The following is a 16,557-nucleotide window of genomic DNA, read 5'->3' on the forward strand; positions in this document are numbered from 1 at the left end:
CCGGGCCCCCGCTATGGATTATATTCGTCGTTTAGGATGATATGGGGTAACGTAAATGAGCGTCTTACCTTTAGTCGAGGTAGATGGTCTCTGGTTCGGAGTCCAGGTCGATAACTTCCGGCTCTTCTACCCAGTCGTATACGGTTGGTACAGGGAACAGCTTCCTCCTAATGTCGATTTGCTCGTATAACAGCCCCTCGCTGACTCTAGTAACCGTCTGTATGACTTCACGTTCTACCCCGTGAGTTGAGAACGGGTGGTCAACCTTGGGTTGGCTGGATGCGTGCGACGAGAAAGAGCCCGATTCTTCGTTAGAGCTAGGTTGTGTATAGATCGGAAGGATCTCTACTGGACCGTTGATACGTTTGATTCTGGCTTGTAATATAGCTTGCTTCTTAGCCTGTAGTCGTCGGCCTGCGCGATGTCTATTCTTACGACCGTGACGTTTACTGGACCTTGACATCTACCGATATAGAAAGGGGTGGGAGTTAATTAACTTGGAAAAGCTAGTTTTACAAGCTTAATTAAGTCAGCGTCTCCGCTAACAACCAATGTTAATGTGGGTAAAAGGGAATTACCTTGGGTTATTCACTGACTCTAGTTTTAGGTTCAAGAAATGAGAACTCGATGAAATAAATCTATGTGTTTAGTATATTGTTACAGATAATTCGAAAAAGGTACAATGTTTAGTATTCTAGTCGCGTATATTAAGAGTTTACGTTAAACAGAGCGCTTAAGCTATAGCGAATGTATACTAGTTCTAAACGTGCAAGTCAACTGTGCGACTCGTAGAGATTTACAAGAACTAGCGAATGTGTACAAGTTCTAAACGTGCAAGCTAACTGTGTAACTCGTAGAGATTTACAAGAACTCGACTGGTCTGCTTGAAGCGCGGATGAGAAGTGATGTCCAGGGTGCGAAGCGTCGACCGTCTCAGCTCTCGAGTGTCCTGGTGCGCATGCGCGGGGCGATGGTGCGCGCGCTGCTGGCCTGCCTTGACGCGCTCGGTGTCACGTAGGCGCGCGTGACGTCAGAGCCTTGGAATGCGGCTCTTTGTTGGCGGAGTCCCGTTAGGTCCGACCTGTTGCTGCCTGCCTGCGTGCACGTGTTCGGGGTCCGGCGCCGACTTGTCGCTGCCTGCCTGCTTGCACGTGTTTGGGGCCTGACGTCATGCTGTGAGGGTTGTCTGGTTTATGGCCCTGTTGTAAACCGGTCCCTGGCTAAGTGCGGGTCTGGCTTTCATCCCTGTTTATGGGGGTCGAGTAGAACAGGTTTTTCCCGCTCGACCCTTGGCCTTTGTTCTGAGTTGGCGTCGGTCCGTCGGCCTGGGCTGGAATTGCTTGGCTCAGTTTCTCCTCGGGTATCGGATCGCCGTGTCGATGTTTCCTCTTAAGTGCTTCTCGGTACTTGGGCGATTTATTGCTTCCGTCTGTTTATTGTACCGAGGTCCGGGGCTGTTTAGTCTAGAGCGTATCTTAACTATGCAAAATCTTATCTTTACTAGGATGAACGCTCAGCGGGTGTTTATGTTAGGGTTCGCTTACGAACCTTTGTTTAAGTGCTTCGAGTCCCGCTGGCCGCTCTGGTTACAGTTATTTATTTATTCTAACAAATGTGGTTATTCCTAAGAAGTGCACGTGGTCGAGCGCTGGACGTGCGGAATGTCACGTAGGCCTGCTGAAGGCGTATTTCGGATGAAGGGATAAGGTTTCCCTTTTGCGCGTCGATGACGTGTACTCCTTTTATGTAATACATATATGAGTATATTATATTTATGGGTAAGTTTATGCGATTGTTTATTATATCGTTTATTTTATCATTCGTAATAAGACGGCATGATAATTATGAGTATGCATATATATGTGTACATTCCTAAATAGCGCGATGTGCGTGTATTTCTCATAGTGTAGTATATGATGAGCGGGCGAGCCAAGATGGCGGCCTCTTAGCACGACTGTGAATATGGCTTGCTGCCTGGTGCTTTCTGCCGGGTACCCCATGTTGCCTTGCTCTTCGCTTATGAGATATTATAATGTATTCCTATATCTTAGGTATAATACAAGTATGTGTTATGCTAATAGTAGTATACTCGAGGTAAGAGAGCAACAGTTTTAGTATGATAATAGGAAAAATATATATATGGTAGACGTTCTTCCGGGGACGTCACACCCCCCTCCTTATTTGAAGGAAATAAGTTTTATTTCCGTAAAAGATCTTAGCGGCGTTCACTAAACCAAGTTAAGATCTTTTGCTCTCTGTTGTGCTCTTTCCTCGAGCTTCTTCAACTCTATGTCAGAATTCAAGTCTAGATTTTCTGGAAAGTGAATTGACTGTGACGGAACGTGGTAAATTATTTTATTCAGTGGTTCCGTCTGCTCCTGGGCGTCAGTCGTCATTGGTTGATCGGTCTTTTGTCCTCGTAGGTGCATTAACAGATGCGTCACCGAGTCCCACAGTGAGGCTATCAAGTGGTAACTGCATCCATATGCTGTGTGGAGCGTGTAACCATGTATGCATGTGTCGATTAAGAATTTCAGCAGTGCCCACACGGCCCAGATCCCCCATATTCCTCCGACAACACTCCCGAAGGTGGTGAATCCAGTAAATAGTCTTTTTGCCGTTGATTCTGCTATTCGCGTTAGAGTCTTTTCGTCTAACAAGTTATACATATTGATTGTTCCCGTCCCGATGGTCTCGCCTCGGGCGCCTCTGGATATGGTGTCGAGTAGTGCAGGTTTTTCTGCTGGAAACATGATGTGTTCCCGTAATTCTTGCAATTCCTCCTCAGTGTAAATTCCGCTTGATCCCAGGGGTCCAGGATTACTATATTTCCAATTCATGTTTGTCAAGGGCTTGAGTTTCTGCGGTACCTTGGCTTCGGATGCCCTAGGTGTGAACTTGTACCACGTCTCTTCTACCTTAAACATTGGCGGCACGACCTCGTTGCAGCTCCTCCTGGTTCCGGTCTTCACGAGAATCCTCGATTTGGGTCGCAGGAACATGCTCTCATTTTGGTGATTCACAGGAAGATCATTGTAACATTCTGCCGTCTTGCGGAATTCCACTTCTACTGGGATGCATTTCATAATATAGATTACTTCGCCGGCTATTGTTGCAAAATAGCCGGGGCCCTTCATTAGGTTAAAGGCAAAACTGTCAGGTGATAATTCAGCGAGATTTAATGCATTTTTCAGCACCTGTTGTTCTAATTTACATTTCTGCTCGATCACGTCCCTGTATAAGTTGGTGGTCTGCGTTCTGATGTGTTTTTCTACATAAATGAATTTTGAATTGATGTATGAAAAGATGTCGATGTTTGATACTGCTAATCTTGATCGTTGTTTGAAGACTTCCGTTGGATTGGTCTCAAAGATAAATAGACGGGGGTGCTCTGTGTTTATGATTTTATAGCCGCAAATGGTGGCTCTGGACCTTTCCATTAGCGCGAAGGTTGTGTCACCCGTCTGTAGCGAGTAAACGGTTGGAGAGTCCGTCGCGTTCGTTCGGTCTGCGTATCCCGTGTATAGTACGTCATATTTGTCAAATTTACATTCGTCGAGGGGCGTTGTTGTCCAGTAGGTATGGCCACCCTCATCGTCGATGCACTGCCCGTCTCCAAAAGGGCAGGTTGTTCCACTCTTCAGCAAAATTTGATTGTTGGAGATCTTGACGTTCGCCGTGTACGAGTAGACCGAAATCTTGATTACTGCCTGCACGACAGCGCTTTCCCACTGTCCATAACCGTCATTGTAATATTGCCCTTGGCAGGTACCGTCAGAGGTAAGGCTGCCGGCCAAGGTGGCGTCGCGTAGCGTCGTTACGTTTGTTGGGATCTCGACCAAATGCGTCTGTGACCCGAGGGTTAGCGTACCTGTGCGATGTAGCGTCTCGCATGCTTCCCTTGAGATTCTTGGAAGGTAAGCCTTTCTTCCTCCGTCGGTCACCGAGTTGTGTGAAAATTGTCCGCATCGATAAACTGTTCTGTCGATCTCCACTTTGCATTGTAAGACTTGCGCCTGTTTGTATTCCGTGAGTTGGAGCAATTGTATAAACGTTCGTTCGTTTTGTGTCTTGTCGTGTTCCAAATCACATTGGTCGATGTCTAGTAGATTTATAGTTGTTACGTTAAGGGCAGCTCCGCCACAGTCATACCCGATTAATGCATGGGCCCCCTTCAACCAACAAATGGTAGTGAGGAGTACGAGGACGGACCTCATGGCTGGGGTTTGCATTGACCCTGTAACGTATGTCATAATACCTATAAATTCTGACGTCTACTCCTAAATCTGCTTAGTGTACAAAATTATACGGCGTCTTTGAACATCTGACTGCCTACATAGTTAACAATTGGGCCGGAGACGGTGTACTTGGACACTTCGCCGTCCATGCCTTTACCTACGTATGTGTACGCTTCGTTCAGGTCTGGGTGAAATAGCACTGATATGTGGGTTTCGTCCGGGCGGGCGAAAAACACATCTAATACTTGATCTACTATGCCTCTTTGGCTGCGAATTCTTTTATAATACGTTCTGTAGTCGCCTTCACCCAAATCTGTTATTTTTATCATTTCCCTAAGTAATGACTTGAAAGCTTCATTGGCCTTAAAATATAGTGTTATTGTAACCTTGTACATTATGATTTTAATGTTTGTGACTGGGTATGGTAGTGTCTGCGGCTTTTCAATGAAAACTACTTCGAGATGATCGTCTTCCTCATTAGCCGGGAGCTTCATTATATTATTGTGTTCTTACTTTCTAGTGATTCCTGTGGACAGAATAATAAAGGATAGGTTGTGACGTCCCAGACGCACTAGTCAACAAAAAAAAACAATTCTTAACGTTGACGCACGCGGAGCGACACTGCAATAACGGAGCCCTGTTTTATTTGAGGGACCCGGGCCCCCGCTATGGATTATATTCGTCGTTTAGGATGATATGGGGTAACGTAAATGAGCGTCTTACCTTTAGTCGAGGTAGATGGTCTCTGGTTCGGAGTCCAGGTCGATAACTTCCGGCTCTTCTACCCAGTCGTATACGGTTGGTACAGGGAACAGCTTCCTCCTAATGTCGATTTGCTCGTATAACAGCCCCTCGCTGACTCTAGTAACCGTCTGTATGACTTCACGTTCTACCCCGTGAGTTGAGAACGGGTGGTCAACCTTGGGTTGGCTGGATGCGTGCGACGAGAAAGAGCCCGATTCTTCGTTAGAGCTAGGTTGTGTATAGATCGGAAGGATCTCTACTGGACCGTTGATACGTTTGATTCTGGCTTGTAATATAGCTTGCTTCTTAGCCTGTAGTCGTCGGCCTGCGCGATGTCTATTCTTACGACCGTGACGTTTACTGGACTTTGACATCTACCGATATAGAAAGGGGTGGGAGTTAATTAACTTGGAAAAGCTAGTTTTACAAGCTTAATTAAGTCAGCGTCTCCGCTAACAACCAATGTTAATGTGGGTAAAAGGGAATTACCTTGGGTTATTCACTGACTCTAGTTTTAGGTTCAAGAAATGAGAACTCGATGAAATAAATCTTTGTGTTTAGTATATTGTTACAGATAATTCGAAAAAGGTACAATGTTTAGTATTCTAGTCGCGTATATTAAGAGTTTACGTTAAACAGAGCGCTTAAGCTATAGCGAATGTATACTAGTTCTAAACGTGCAAGTCAACTGTGCGACTCGTAGAGATTTACAAGAACTAGCGAATGTGTACAAGTTCTAAACGTGCAAGCTAACTGTGTAACTCGTAGAGATTTACAAGAACTCGACTGGTCTGCTTGAAGCGCGGATGAGAAGTGTTGTCCAGGGTGCGAAGCGTCGACCGTCTCAGCTCTCGAGTGTCCTGGTGCGCATGCGCGGGGCGATGGTGCGCGCGCTGCTGGCCTGCCTTGACGCGCTCGGTGTCACGTAGGCGCGCGTGACGTCAGAGCCTTGGAATGCGGCTCTTTGTTGGCGGAGTCCCGTTAGGTCCAACCTGTTGCTGCCTGCCTGCGTGCACGTGTTCGGGGTCCGGCGCCGACTTGTCGCTGCCTGCCTGCTTGCACGTGTTTGGGGCCTGACGTCATGCTGTGAGGGTTGTCTGGTTTATGGCCCTGTTGTAAACCGGTCCCTGGCTAAGTGCGGGTCTGGCTTTCATCCCTGTTTATGGGGGTCGAGTAGAACAGGTTTTTCCCGCTCGACCCTTGGCCTTTGTTCTGAGTTGGCGTCGGTCCGTCGGCCTGGGCTGGAATTGCTTGGCTCAGTTTCTCCTCGGGTATCGGATCGCCGTGTCGATGTTTCCTCTTAAGTGCTTCTCGGTACTTGGGCGATTTATTGCTTCCGTCTGTTTATTGTACCGAGGTCCGGGGCTGTTTAGTCTAGAGCGTATCTTAACTATGCAAAATCTTATCTTTACTAGGATGAACGCTCAGCGGGTGTTTATGTTAGGGTTCGCCTACGAACCTTTGTTTAAGTGCTTCGAGTCCCGCTGGCCGCTCTGGTTACAGTTATTTATTTATTCTAACAAATGTGGTTATTCCTAAGAAGTGCACGTGGTCGAGCGCTGGACGTGCGGAATGTCACGTAGGCCTGCTGAAGGCGTATTTCGGATGAAGGGATAAGGTTTCCCTTTTGCGCGTCGATGACGTGTACTCCTTTTATGTAATACATATATGAGTATATTATATTTATGGGTAAGTTTATACGATTGTTTATTATATCGTTTATTTTATCATTCGTAATAAGACGGCATGATAATTATGAGTATGCATATGTATGTGTACATTCCTAAATAGCGCGATGTGCGTGTATTTCTCATAGTGTAGTATATGATGAGCGGGCGAGCCAAGATGGCGGCCTCTTAGCACGACTGTGAATATGGCTTGCTGCCTGGTGCTTTCTGCCGGGTACCCCATGTTGCCTTGCTCTTCGCTTATGAGATATTATAATGTATTCCTATATCTTAGGTATAATACAAGTATGTGTTGTGCTAATAGTAGTATACTCGAGGTAAGAGAGCAACAGTTTTAGTATGATAATAGGAAAAATATATATATGGTAGACGTTCTTCCGGGGACGTCACACCCCCCTCCTTATTTGAAGGAAATAAGTTTTATTTCCGTAAAAGATCTTAGCGGCGTTCACTAAACCAAGTTAAGATCTTTTGCTCTCTGTTGTGCTCTTTCCTCGAGCTTCTTCAACTCTATGTCAGAATTCAAGTCTAGATTTTCTGGAAAGTGAATTGACTGTGACGGAACGTGGTAAATTATTTTATTCAGTGGTTCCGTCTGCTCCTGGGCGTCAGTCGTCATTGGTTGATCGGTCTTTTGTCCTCGTAGGTGCATTAACAGATGCGTCACCGAGTCCCACAGTGAGGCTATCAAGTGGTAACTGCATCCATATGCTGTGTGGAGCGTGTAACCATGTATGCATGTGTCGATTAAGAATTTCAGCAGTGCCCACACGGCCCAGATCCCCCATATTCCTCCGACAACACTCCCGAAGGTGGTGAATCCAGTAAATAGTCTTTTTGCCGTTGATTCTGCTATTCGCGTTAGAGTCTTTTCGTCTAACAAGTTATACATATTGATTGTTCCCGTCCCGATGGTCTCGCCTCGGGCGCCTCTGGATATGGTGTCGAGTAGTGCAGGTTTTTCTGCTGGAAACATGATGTGTTCCCGTAATTCTTGCAATTCCTCCTCAGTGTAAATTCCGCTTGATCCCAGGGGTCCAGGATTACTATATTTCCAATTCATGTTTGTCAAGGGCTTGAGTTTCTGCGGTACCTTGGCTTCGGATGCCCTAGGTGTGAACTTGTACCACGTCTCTTCTACCTTAAACATTGGCGGCACGACCTCGTTGCAGCTCCTCCTGGTTCCGGTCTTCACGAGAATCCTCGATTTGGGTCGCAGGAACATGCTCTCATTTTGGTGATTCACAGGAAGATCATTGTAACATTCTGCCGTCTTGCGGAATTCCACTTCTACTGGGATGCATTTCATAATATAGATTACTTCGCCGGCTATTGTTGCAAAATAGCCGGGGCCCTTCATTAGGTTAAAGGCAAAACTGTCAGGTGATAATTCAGCGAGATTTAATGCATTTTTCAGCACCTGTTGTTCTAATTTACATTTCTGCTCGATCACGTCCCTGTATAAGTTGGTGGTCTGCGTTCTGATGTGTTTTTCTACATAAATGAATTTTGAATTGATGTATGAAAAGATGTCGATGTTTGATACTGCTAATCTTGATCGTTGTTTGAAGACTTCCGTTGGATTGGTCTCAAAGATAAATAGACGGGGGTGCTCTGTGTTTATGATTTTATAGCCGCAAATGGTGGCTCTGGACCTTTCCATTAGCGCGAAGGTTGTGTCACCCGTCTGTAGCGAGTAAACGGTTGGAGAGTCCGTCGCGTTCGTTCGGTCTGCGTATCCCGTGTATAGTACGTCATATTTGTCAAATTTACATTCGTCGAGGGGCGTTGTTGTCCAGTAGGTATGGCCACCCTCATCGTCGATGCACTGCCCGTCTCCAAAAGGGCAGGTTGTTCCACTCTTCAGCAAAATTTGATTGTTGGAGATCTTGACGTTCGCCGTGTACGAGTAGACCGAAATCTTGATTACTGCCTGCACGACAGCGCTTTCCCACTGTCCATAACCGTCATTGTAATATTGCCCTTGGCAGGTTCCGTCAGAGGTAAGGCTGCCGGCCAAGGTGGCGTCGCGTAGCGTCGTTACGTTTGTTGGGATCTCGACCAAATGCGTCTGTGACCCGAGGGTTAGCGTACCTGTGCGATGTAGCGTCTCGCACGCTTCCCTTGAGATTCTTGGAAGGTAAGCCTTTCTTCCACCGTCGGTCACCGAGTTGTGTGAAAATTGTCCGCATCGATAAACTGTTCTGTCGATCTCCACTTTGCATTGTAAGACTTGCGCCTGTTTGTATTCCGTGAGTTGGAGCAATTGTATAAACGTTCGTTCGTTTTGTGTCTTGTCGTGTTCCAAATCACATTGGTCGATGTCTAGTAGATTTATAGTTGTTACGTTAAGGGCAGCTCCGCCACAGTCATACCCGATTAATGCATGGGCCCCCTTCAACCAACAAATGGTAGTGAGGAGTATGAGGACGGACCTCATGGCTGGGGTTTGCATTGACCCTGTAACGTATGTCATAATACCTATAAATTCTGACGTCTACTCTTAAATCTGCTTAGTGTACAAAATTATACGGCGTCTTTGAACATCTGACTGCCTACATAGTTAACAATTGGGCCGGAGACGGTGTACTTGGACACTTCGCCGTCCATGCCTTTACCTACGTATGTGTACGCTTCGTTCAGGTCTGGGTGAAATAGCACTGATATGTGGGTTTCGTCCGGGCGGGCGAAAAACACATCTAATACTTGATCTACTATGCCTCTTTGGCTGCGAATTCTTTTATAATACGTTCTGTAGTCGCCTTCACCCAAATCTGTTATTTTTATCATTTCCCTAAGTAATGACTTGAAAGCTTCATTGGCCTTAAAATATAGTGTTATTGTAACCTTGTACATTATGATTTTAATGTTTGTGACTGGGTATGGTAGTGTCTGCGGCTTTTCAATGAAAACTACTTCGAGATGATCGTCTTCCTCATTAGCCGGGAGCTTCATTATATTATTGTGTTCTTACTTTCTAGTGATTCCTGTGGACAGAATAATAAAGGATAGGTGCGATTATGCCTTTGCCTTTTTCAGTTTGTCCAGGTGGACCACCCTAGTTCTATTTTCAACAAGAATTTTTACATTATTACTGGGAAGAACTTCTATTACTTCGTGCGGACCAGTATAATGGTCAGCGAATTTGTTCTTTCTGGGCTCCTTTAGGAGGAACACCAGATCTCCTGGTTTTAATTGTAGCAATTTGATTTTATTATCATAGTAACGTTTATACTTGTGTTTTGCTTGAGTTAAATTCTCTGCTGCGAGAGTCTGTATTTCATGGAGATTTTTACATAAATCTAACAAGTAGCCTTCGTACGTCCTATCTGATATGGTTTCTATTGCTGCGTAGCTCGAGGGCACTCTTGCCTCTCGGCCGAACACTAATTCGTACGGTGAAAACCTTGTGCTTTCATGAGTACTGGTATTATATGAAAACATTGCTAACTCTAGCCACTCGTCCCAGTCGTTCTTGTCCGTAACGAACTGCTTCAAATATTCTATTAGAACGTGGTGTGACCTTTCAATCGAGCCATTTGACTGCGGGTGGAAAGCTGTGGTCCTGTTTTGTGTTATTCTAAATCGCTTTGTGATCGCCTTCATCAGTGAGCTAGTTAAATTGGCGCCCTGATCCGTGAGGATATGACGGGGTGCGCCGTAAATACAAATGAAGTTTTTTACCAAGCCATCAGCGATTGCCACCGAGTCGGTTTCTTTCAACGGGATTGCTAGCGAGTATTTGGTGAGGAGGTCTTGGATTGTTAAAATATGACTATTTCCTCGTTCTGTAATGGGCAGAGGGCCCACAACGTCCATGGAGATTTTTTCAAAGGCGGCGTCAGGAGTATCTGTTATTACCATTGGTTGCTTATGCTTTACTCGCGTGAGCTTCCTAGTGGCGCACTGCCAACACCTGCCTATATAATCTTGTACCTGGCGTTTCATATTCGGCCATGCGTACTTTTGTCTAATTCTACGGTAAGTTTTGGTCACCCCCTTGTGACCCCCTAGCGCAGATTCATGATTTTCTTGAATAATTCCGGCCCTAAGCTCCTCCGCCGGAGTTTGAATCAAGTCTTCGTAAATAGTCAGCGTGCAAGGACAATCGCTGAGTGCGATTTTTATCCTATTTAAAATTTCCTTCCACGAAATATTATCTATGAATGCTGTTCTGGCTAGTGCTATTTCTGCTAACTCTATTTCCATAATTACGTCTAACAGAGATGCCAGAGCTTCTTTAAATATTTCTCTGTCGAGGTGTCTTTTTGTTGATTCTTTGATTGGCAAACATATAATGTTTCTATTGTCCTTTTGCATTAGCCTAGCTCTTCCTAGTGCTAAGTCCTCTAATTTTGGTATCTTGAATTTACTGAATAGATCGTGCGCTCCGCGGTCTATAGGTTCACCCTGCTGCGAGACGAAACAGACCATGTTCCCTTTATGAATTGATAAGTTCTCCTTACTCCTAGTGATCTTTAATTCGGGGTCTGCAGCGAGCTCGTAGGGCTGCGAACCTGGTTCTATGATTTCGTCGGAGTCGCTTACGTCGCTGTCGACGCATTCATGCTCGTTACCGTGCTCGGAACCTGAATCTGAGTCTTCATCAGCATCGGTTGCTTGATTTTCTACAGGGGTGTCCTGGCCTATTACGTCAAAGGCTTTGTCCCTGTGATCTAAACTCGTCGACGCTTCCGGAAGGGAAATTCTACTGGTGTCCCCCCCTTTCTCCTGCTCCATCGTTTCGACTATAGGGTCTAAACCCGTGCTTTGATATTGGGGCGGCTCGTTTCCGAACTGTCCCAGAGGTGAACTTTCCCGATTGTCTGTCGAGGTTGGCTCAGTGGTCTCAACGTTGGGTGGAGGCAAAGCGTATATATGTATCTTGAAAGGTTGTTTGAACACCTTGTTGATTAGTTTTATTACGGTCTTCCAGGACAGTTTGTCAAGACCACAACCTATCCTGGGCATCGCGAGACGATAGTCTGCATTTCTTTTGCACGTGCGCCTGAGTTGAATCAGGGCTTTTTCTAGATTTTTCAACGTAGGCTTATCGTTGCTACGTTTTTTTGTTATTAGATAATAAACGAACCGCCTGCCCACCTGAAGCTGAGCCACTTCACCTACCTTGGCGTTCTGTTGTTTCAGTTCGTCAAGTCTACCAAATTTCTCCCGGAATTGCACTGCGATGCCGGCTCCCATATGCAGGTCCTCAGCTACGCAATGCACCAGCGAGAAATTTTCATCTACTGTAAATAGGTCTCCTGTCATTTCGGTCGTGACCGGAGGTAGCTCGAAAATGTCTTCGTTTGTGGTGTCGGTCTCGTCTGTCGTATCTAACTCTAGTGTCTGTATGATCGCGAGTTCGGGGTCCAACGGGGCTGGATCCGTATCGTCGACCGGATTTCTGGAGAGGGCGTCGGCGTTCGTATTCGCACGCCCCTCCTTATATTTTATTGTGCACTGAAACTCAGCTAGGAGGGTCTTCCACCTAATGAGTCGTGCACATGGGCTTTTATTTTTATGAAACCATGACAAGGCTTTTTGGTCAGATATTACGGTAAATTCTCTGCCGTAGAGGTACGGTCTAAAGTAATTCACGCACCAAACTACTGCTAAAAGTTCCTTCTCGAACGTAGAGTAATTTTTTTCGGCTGATGTTAACACCCGTGATACGTACGATATAGGTAAATCTTTCCCAATTTCTCCCTGACTCAGGACACCCCCGATTGCATAACCGGACGCGTCCGTTGTGACCAGGAAAGGTCGCTCGAAATCTGGGTACTGCAGGATCGGTTTCTCGCATAACCTGTCGCGTAAAAACTCAAAAGCTGATTGGTGTTGTTCTTTCCATTCGAAGCTTTCCCCTTTTTTGAGAAGGTTAGTGAGCGGTTTCGCGATCTTAGAAAAACCCGGTATGAACCGTCTGTAATAACCTGCTAGCCCTAAAAATTGCTTGATGTTCTTAGCATTTTTGGGAACTGGAAATTTTTTCACGGACTCGATTTTCTTTGGGTCCGGTTCCACACCTACGTCGCTGATCACGTGTCCTAAGTAAGTAACCTCGTGTCTGAGAAATTCACACTTGTCTGGTTGTAAGGCTAGGTTTGCCTTCCGCAATCTACTCATTAATCGCGTGACTTTTCGCTCGTGTTCTTCTAAAGTAGACGCGTATATTACTATGTCATCCAGGTATACGAACAGCTCTATGCCCTGCGATCCTAACAACACTTGGTCCATTAGTCTCTGGAAAGTAGCTGGCGCATTCTTCAGCCCGAATGGCATACGCGTGAATTCATAATGCCCGTGCGGTGTCGAGAAGGCGGTTTTGGGAGCGTCCTTCTCGTCCATTTGTATTTGATGAAAGCCCGATGCTAAATCGAATACCGAAAAATACCGGGCATTCCCTAACTGGTCAAGGATTTCGGTGATGTTGGGCAACGGATATGCGTCACCTATCGTTTTTTCGTTCAATTTACGATAATCTATCACGATCCTCCATCTCTTATTTCCCTTCGAATCGGCCTTTTTCGGTACGATCCAAAGTGGCGAACTGTAAGGCGATACCGATGGCTTGATTACGCCATTCTGTTCCATTTCGGTCACCTGCCTAGCTATTTCGTCCTTGTGGACGGGCGGAAATCTGTATTGCTTAGTGTGCACCGGTAGGTCATCGGTGGTAGCTATTTTATGTTTCATGACACCTGTGCATCGGAGCTTGTCGTCCGGCAGATGAAAGACATCTGCGTTTTCTCGAACTATCCTGGCTACACTGTCTTTTTCCTCATCGTTAAGATGATCTAATCTCAATAATTTCGTAATAGTTTCGGAGCGTCTAGAGAGTTTCTCGTAGGAGTCAGTAACGTCTGTTATCGAACATTTGTTTATGGTAATGTGTTCGGTCTCCCCTAACGGTATTGCTTCGCTCGTATCCAACAGTTCTACGGTGGGGACTGGTATAAGTTTGTCCTCCTCCGTGGTGTTTACCGCGCGGATCGTTGCCCTACCTCCGTCATCCTTAACAATAGCGTTCCCTATATAGACTCCCTTGCAACTGTCAAGAAGGGGTACATATCCTTCTTTGATACTATCTTCACTAATTTTAATAGGGAAGGCTATGTTCGTACGCTTGGGCACGAGGACGGTTTCTCTATCATTAAAATAAACGGCTTTGTTCAGTACTTCGAGGCATTGGTCCGCGTAGTTAACATTGGCTTCGAACTGGGTAAGGAAAGCTGACCCTAGGATACCGTCACTTTTGATGGGAAAGGTATTCTCAACTACGTGAAAATCCGTTTTGAAACCAAACATTTCCAATTCCGTTGCTCCTAAACTATAGTGTGGTACGTCTCCTATTCCTATAATAGTGATACGCCTCTTGGGGTTCACTTTACGAAAGTCCTTTACATTAGAGGCCTTTACGATATTGGCCTCCGCTCCCGTATCTATCATGAAGTCTATTGCGGTTTTCGTATCTTTGGAATCTAAGTTTACTGTAGGTATTTTTCCTTTTAAGTAGAGGCAGATGGACCTGTTTCCACCTCCTCTGTCTCTATGGCATTGGCCCTTGTTACTCGGGGGCTGCCAGTGTTCCCCGAGGGCCCTGCTCCGTTTCCCGAGTTGTTTCGGCTAATTGTTTCATGGTATCTACGTTTACGGCATTCGTTGTATGAATGTCCTATGCTCTTGCAGTAGCTACATTCGACTACGTTGGTATTTCGCGCTGTCGACTGTTGGCTCGACGGCGGTTTGTTTTTGTAACAATTTGCTGTGCTGTGGGTCGACCGCCCGCACAGCGTACACGATTCTCTATTTTCCACGGGTCTGCTTACCGCGGGTCTCCTAGTCGCTCGGCACTGATCGGTTAGGTGATTACTACGGCCGCAATGTTTACACGGCTCTGCGTTATTACTCTCGGCCCTGCTCGCGCCGCGGCTCCTAGCCCGATCTCTATCTAATTCTAATGCCTTGCTGGCATCTATAGCCCTTTCGTAGGCTGTCTTCAGGTTGGAGTAACCTTTGATCAATACTGCATTCCGGCAGTCGCTCGGTAGTCCGCCGACAAATGCCTCGCAGACTTCCTCATCTAACCTGATTATCTCTGCATTGGTTAGCTCGCGGTTCTTTCTTCGTTCCGCTTCTATTAATCCCGTTTTTATGTCGCGGGTTCTCCCTATGTAATCTAGCACGTGTTCATCAGCGTATTTATACAGCTGACCAAGCTCTCCACGGTAATGATTCGCGGATCTAATGGGCGCGAACACTTCCGTGAGTTTGTCCAAGAGTCCTTGCAGGGTTGCAAAACTCTCGTCTTCGATTACTGCGTATGCTCGATCGGCGAGCTTGCTTCTGATGAGGCGCGTGAGGTACCCCTCCAAGCTGGGTGTTACCATCTCGAGTGCCCTCTTGCACGCCCGATTAAACTGCATTACGGTGATGTTTTTCCCGTCAAATTTTGGGACTACCGCTAACGCGTCTTTAACCGATATGGATTGCTCCGCTAACGGCAGAGTAGGAGGAACGGGTGCCTGCACGGCGTTAACGATTTGAGTAACTTGGGGGCGGGTGATTCCCGAGATCTTATCCTTCAGGGCCTGCTCCCTTTTCTTTAACTGTTCCTCGCGCTCAGCTAATTTCCTCCTTTTCTCCCGGTACGGATCTGCTAACGCGGCCTGGTACGCGAGTTCTTGCTCCTGCAATTCTAATTCGCGCTCCCAAATCTCTTGCTCGCGTAATTGTATTTCCAAGTCCTTATCGAGGACTAATTCTTCCGGCACGCCTGGCTCACCTAATTCTTGAGGTCCCAGGTCCGGACCTGCTATTCCTCCGCGTAGATTTTTGAGTTTCTCGCGGTTCTCTTTTTGAATGCGTCTGATCAACGCTTCTCTAGCTAACGCTTCTGCTTCTAAATTCAAATCTTCATCGTCAGTTGGGACGGAAACCACTGACTTTATTGAAATGTGATCATTTTCGGAATTGAGGGCGTTTCTACCAATCGCTCCTCTGCTGAGTGGATCAGGGCGGTAACTGTCCACAGGGTTAGGTTTTTGAGGCGCCACAGATTTTCTTAAGTCGCCTTTCTTTCTTTCTGCCTTCTTTTTGAAGTGCAGAATTTCTGCTTCTAACCTTAATTCATCCTTACTCCGCGTACACACTGGACCGGGTTCCTTAAATGTAGCGTCTGTGGCTAATTCTATGCTTTGGGTAACTGCCCTATCTGTGCCGCGTGAATTTTGCGCTACGAGAAGTTGTACTTCCCGATCTATTTCTGCCTTCTTACGGAGAAGTTCGGACAGCTGTGTGTCCTCTACAGGACCTAACCGCGGTTCATCCATTTTCGAACGGCCCGTCGCTTCGTTAGTGTCCCTAATTTTAACGTCTGTCACGCTAGCGGAGAGCTGTGCAGGATTTTTAGAATCGTCTACCTTGCTCGTTTTGAACTGCGTAGGATATTTGATTTCTTCTACTATGCCTTTTGTTGGCTGTGTAGGATGTGGTACGTCTTGCGCGGGGCCCTCGGTCGGGTTGTGCCGCTGCGTTTTTGTATTTGCGTTCGCGATTTCTTTCGCCTCGAGCTCGGCGAGCCTGGCAAGTTTCTTTTGAACTTCTTCGGATAACCCCGCGTCTTTACTCGATTCAATCGCGCGCTGTTTTTTCTCTAATTCAGCTTCTTGTTGTCTGAATTGTTCGCTAAGATGTTTTGACTTCTTATCTATTTCTGCTTGACGTTCCTCTAACGCTTCTTTTTCTTTTTGGAGCCTCTTTTCCTTATTGGAAACCTCCTGTTTTATGAATTCTATATCGGTCTCCGTATATTTAAGTTGTAAGCTATCATCTACTGATGCGCCGCTTTCCTTTTTGCTACCTGTTCTAGTTTCGATAGGCAT

General features: G+C 46.1%; 1 protein-coding gene across 1 annotated transcript; it reads right to left on the reverse strand.

Annotated features, from left to right (window-relative positions):
• Nucleotides 1–14,181: 14,181 nt before the first annotated feature.
• LOC124224130 (caldesmon-like) lies at nt 14,182–16,557 on the reverse strand. The gene has a single exon (XM_046636547.1). The coding sequence runs from the start codon at nt 16,555–16,557 to the stop codon at nt 14,182–14,184; it is 2,376 nt and encodes a 791-aa protein (XP_046492503.1).

Source organism: Neodiprion pinetum, unplaced genomic scaffold, assembly GCF_021155775.2.
Source record: "Neodiprion pinetum isolate iyNeoPine1 unplaced genomic scaffold, iyNeoPine1.2 ptg000101l, whole genome shotgun sequence".
NCBI lineage: Eukaryota > Metazoa > Arthropoda > Insecta > Hymenoptera > Diprionidae > Neodiprion > Neodiprion pinetum.

What these genes read in the sequence shown, in the direction of transcription:
- LOC124224130 (XM_046636547.1), bottom strand. Translation starts at nt 16,557, where the DNA reads ATGCCTATCGAAACTAGAACAGGTAGCAAAAAGGAAAGCGGCGCATCA.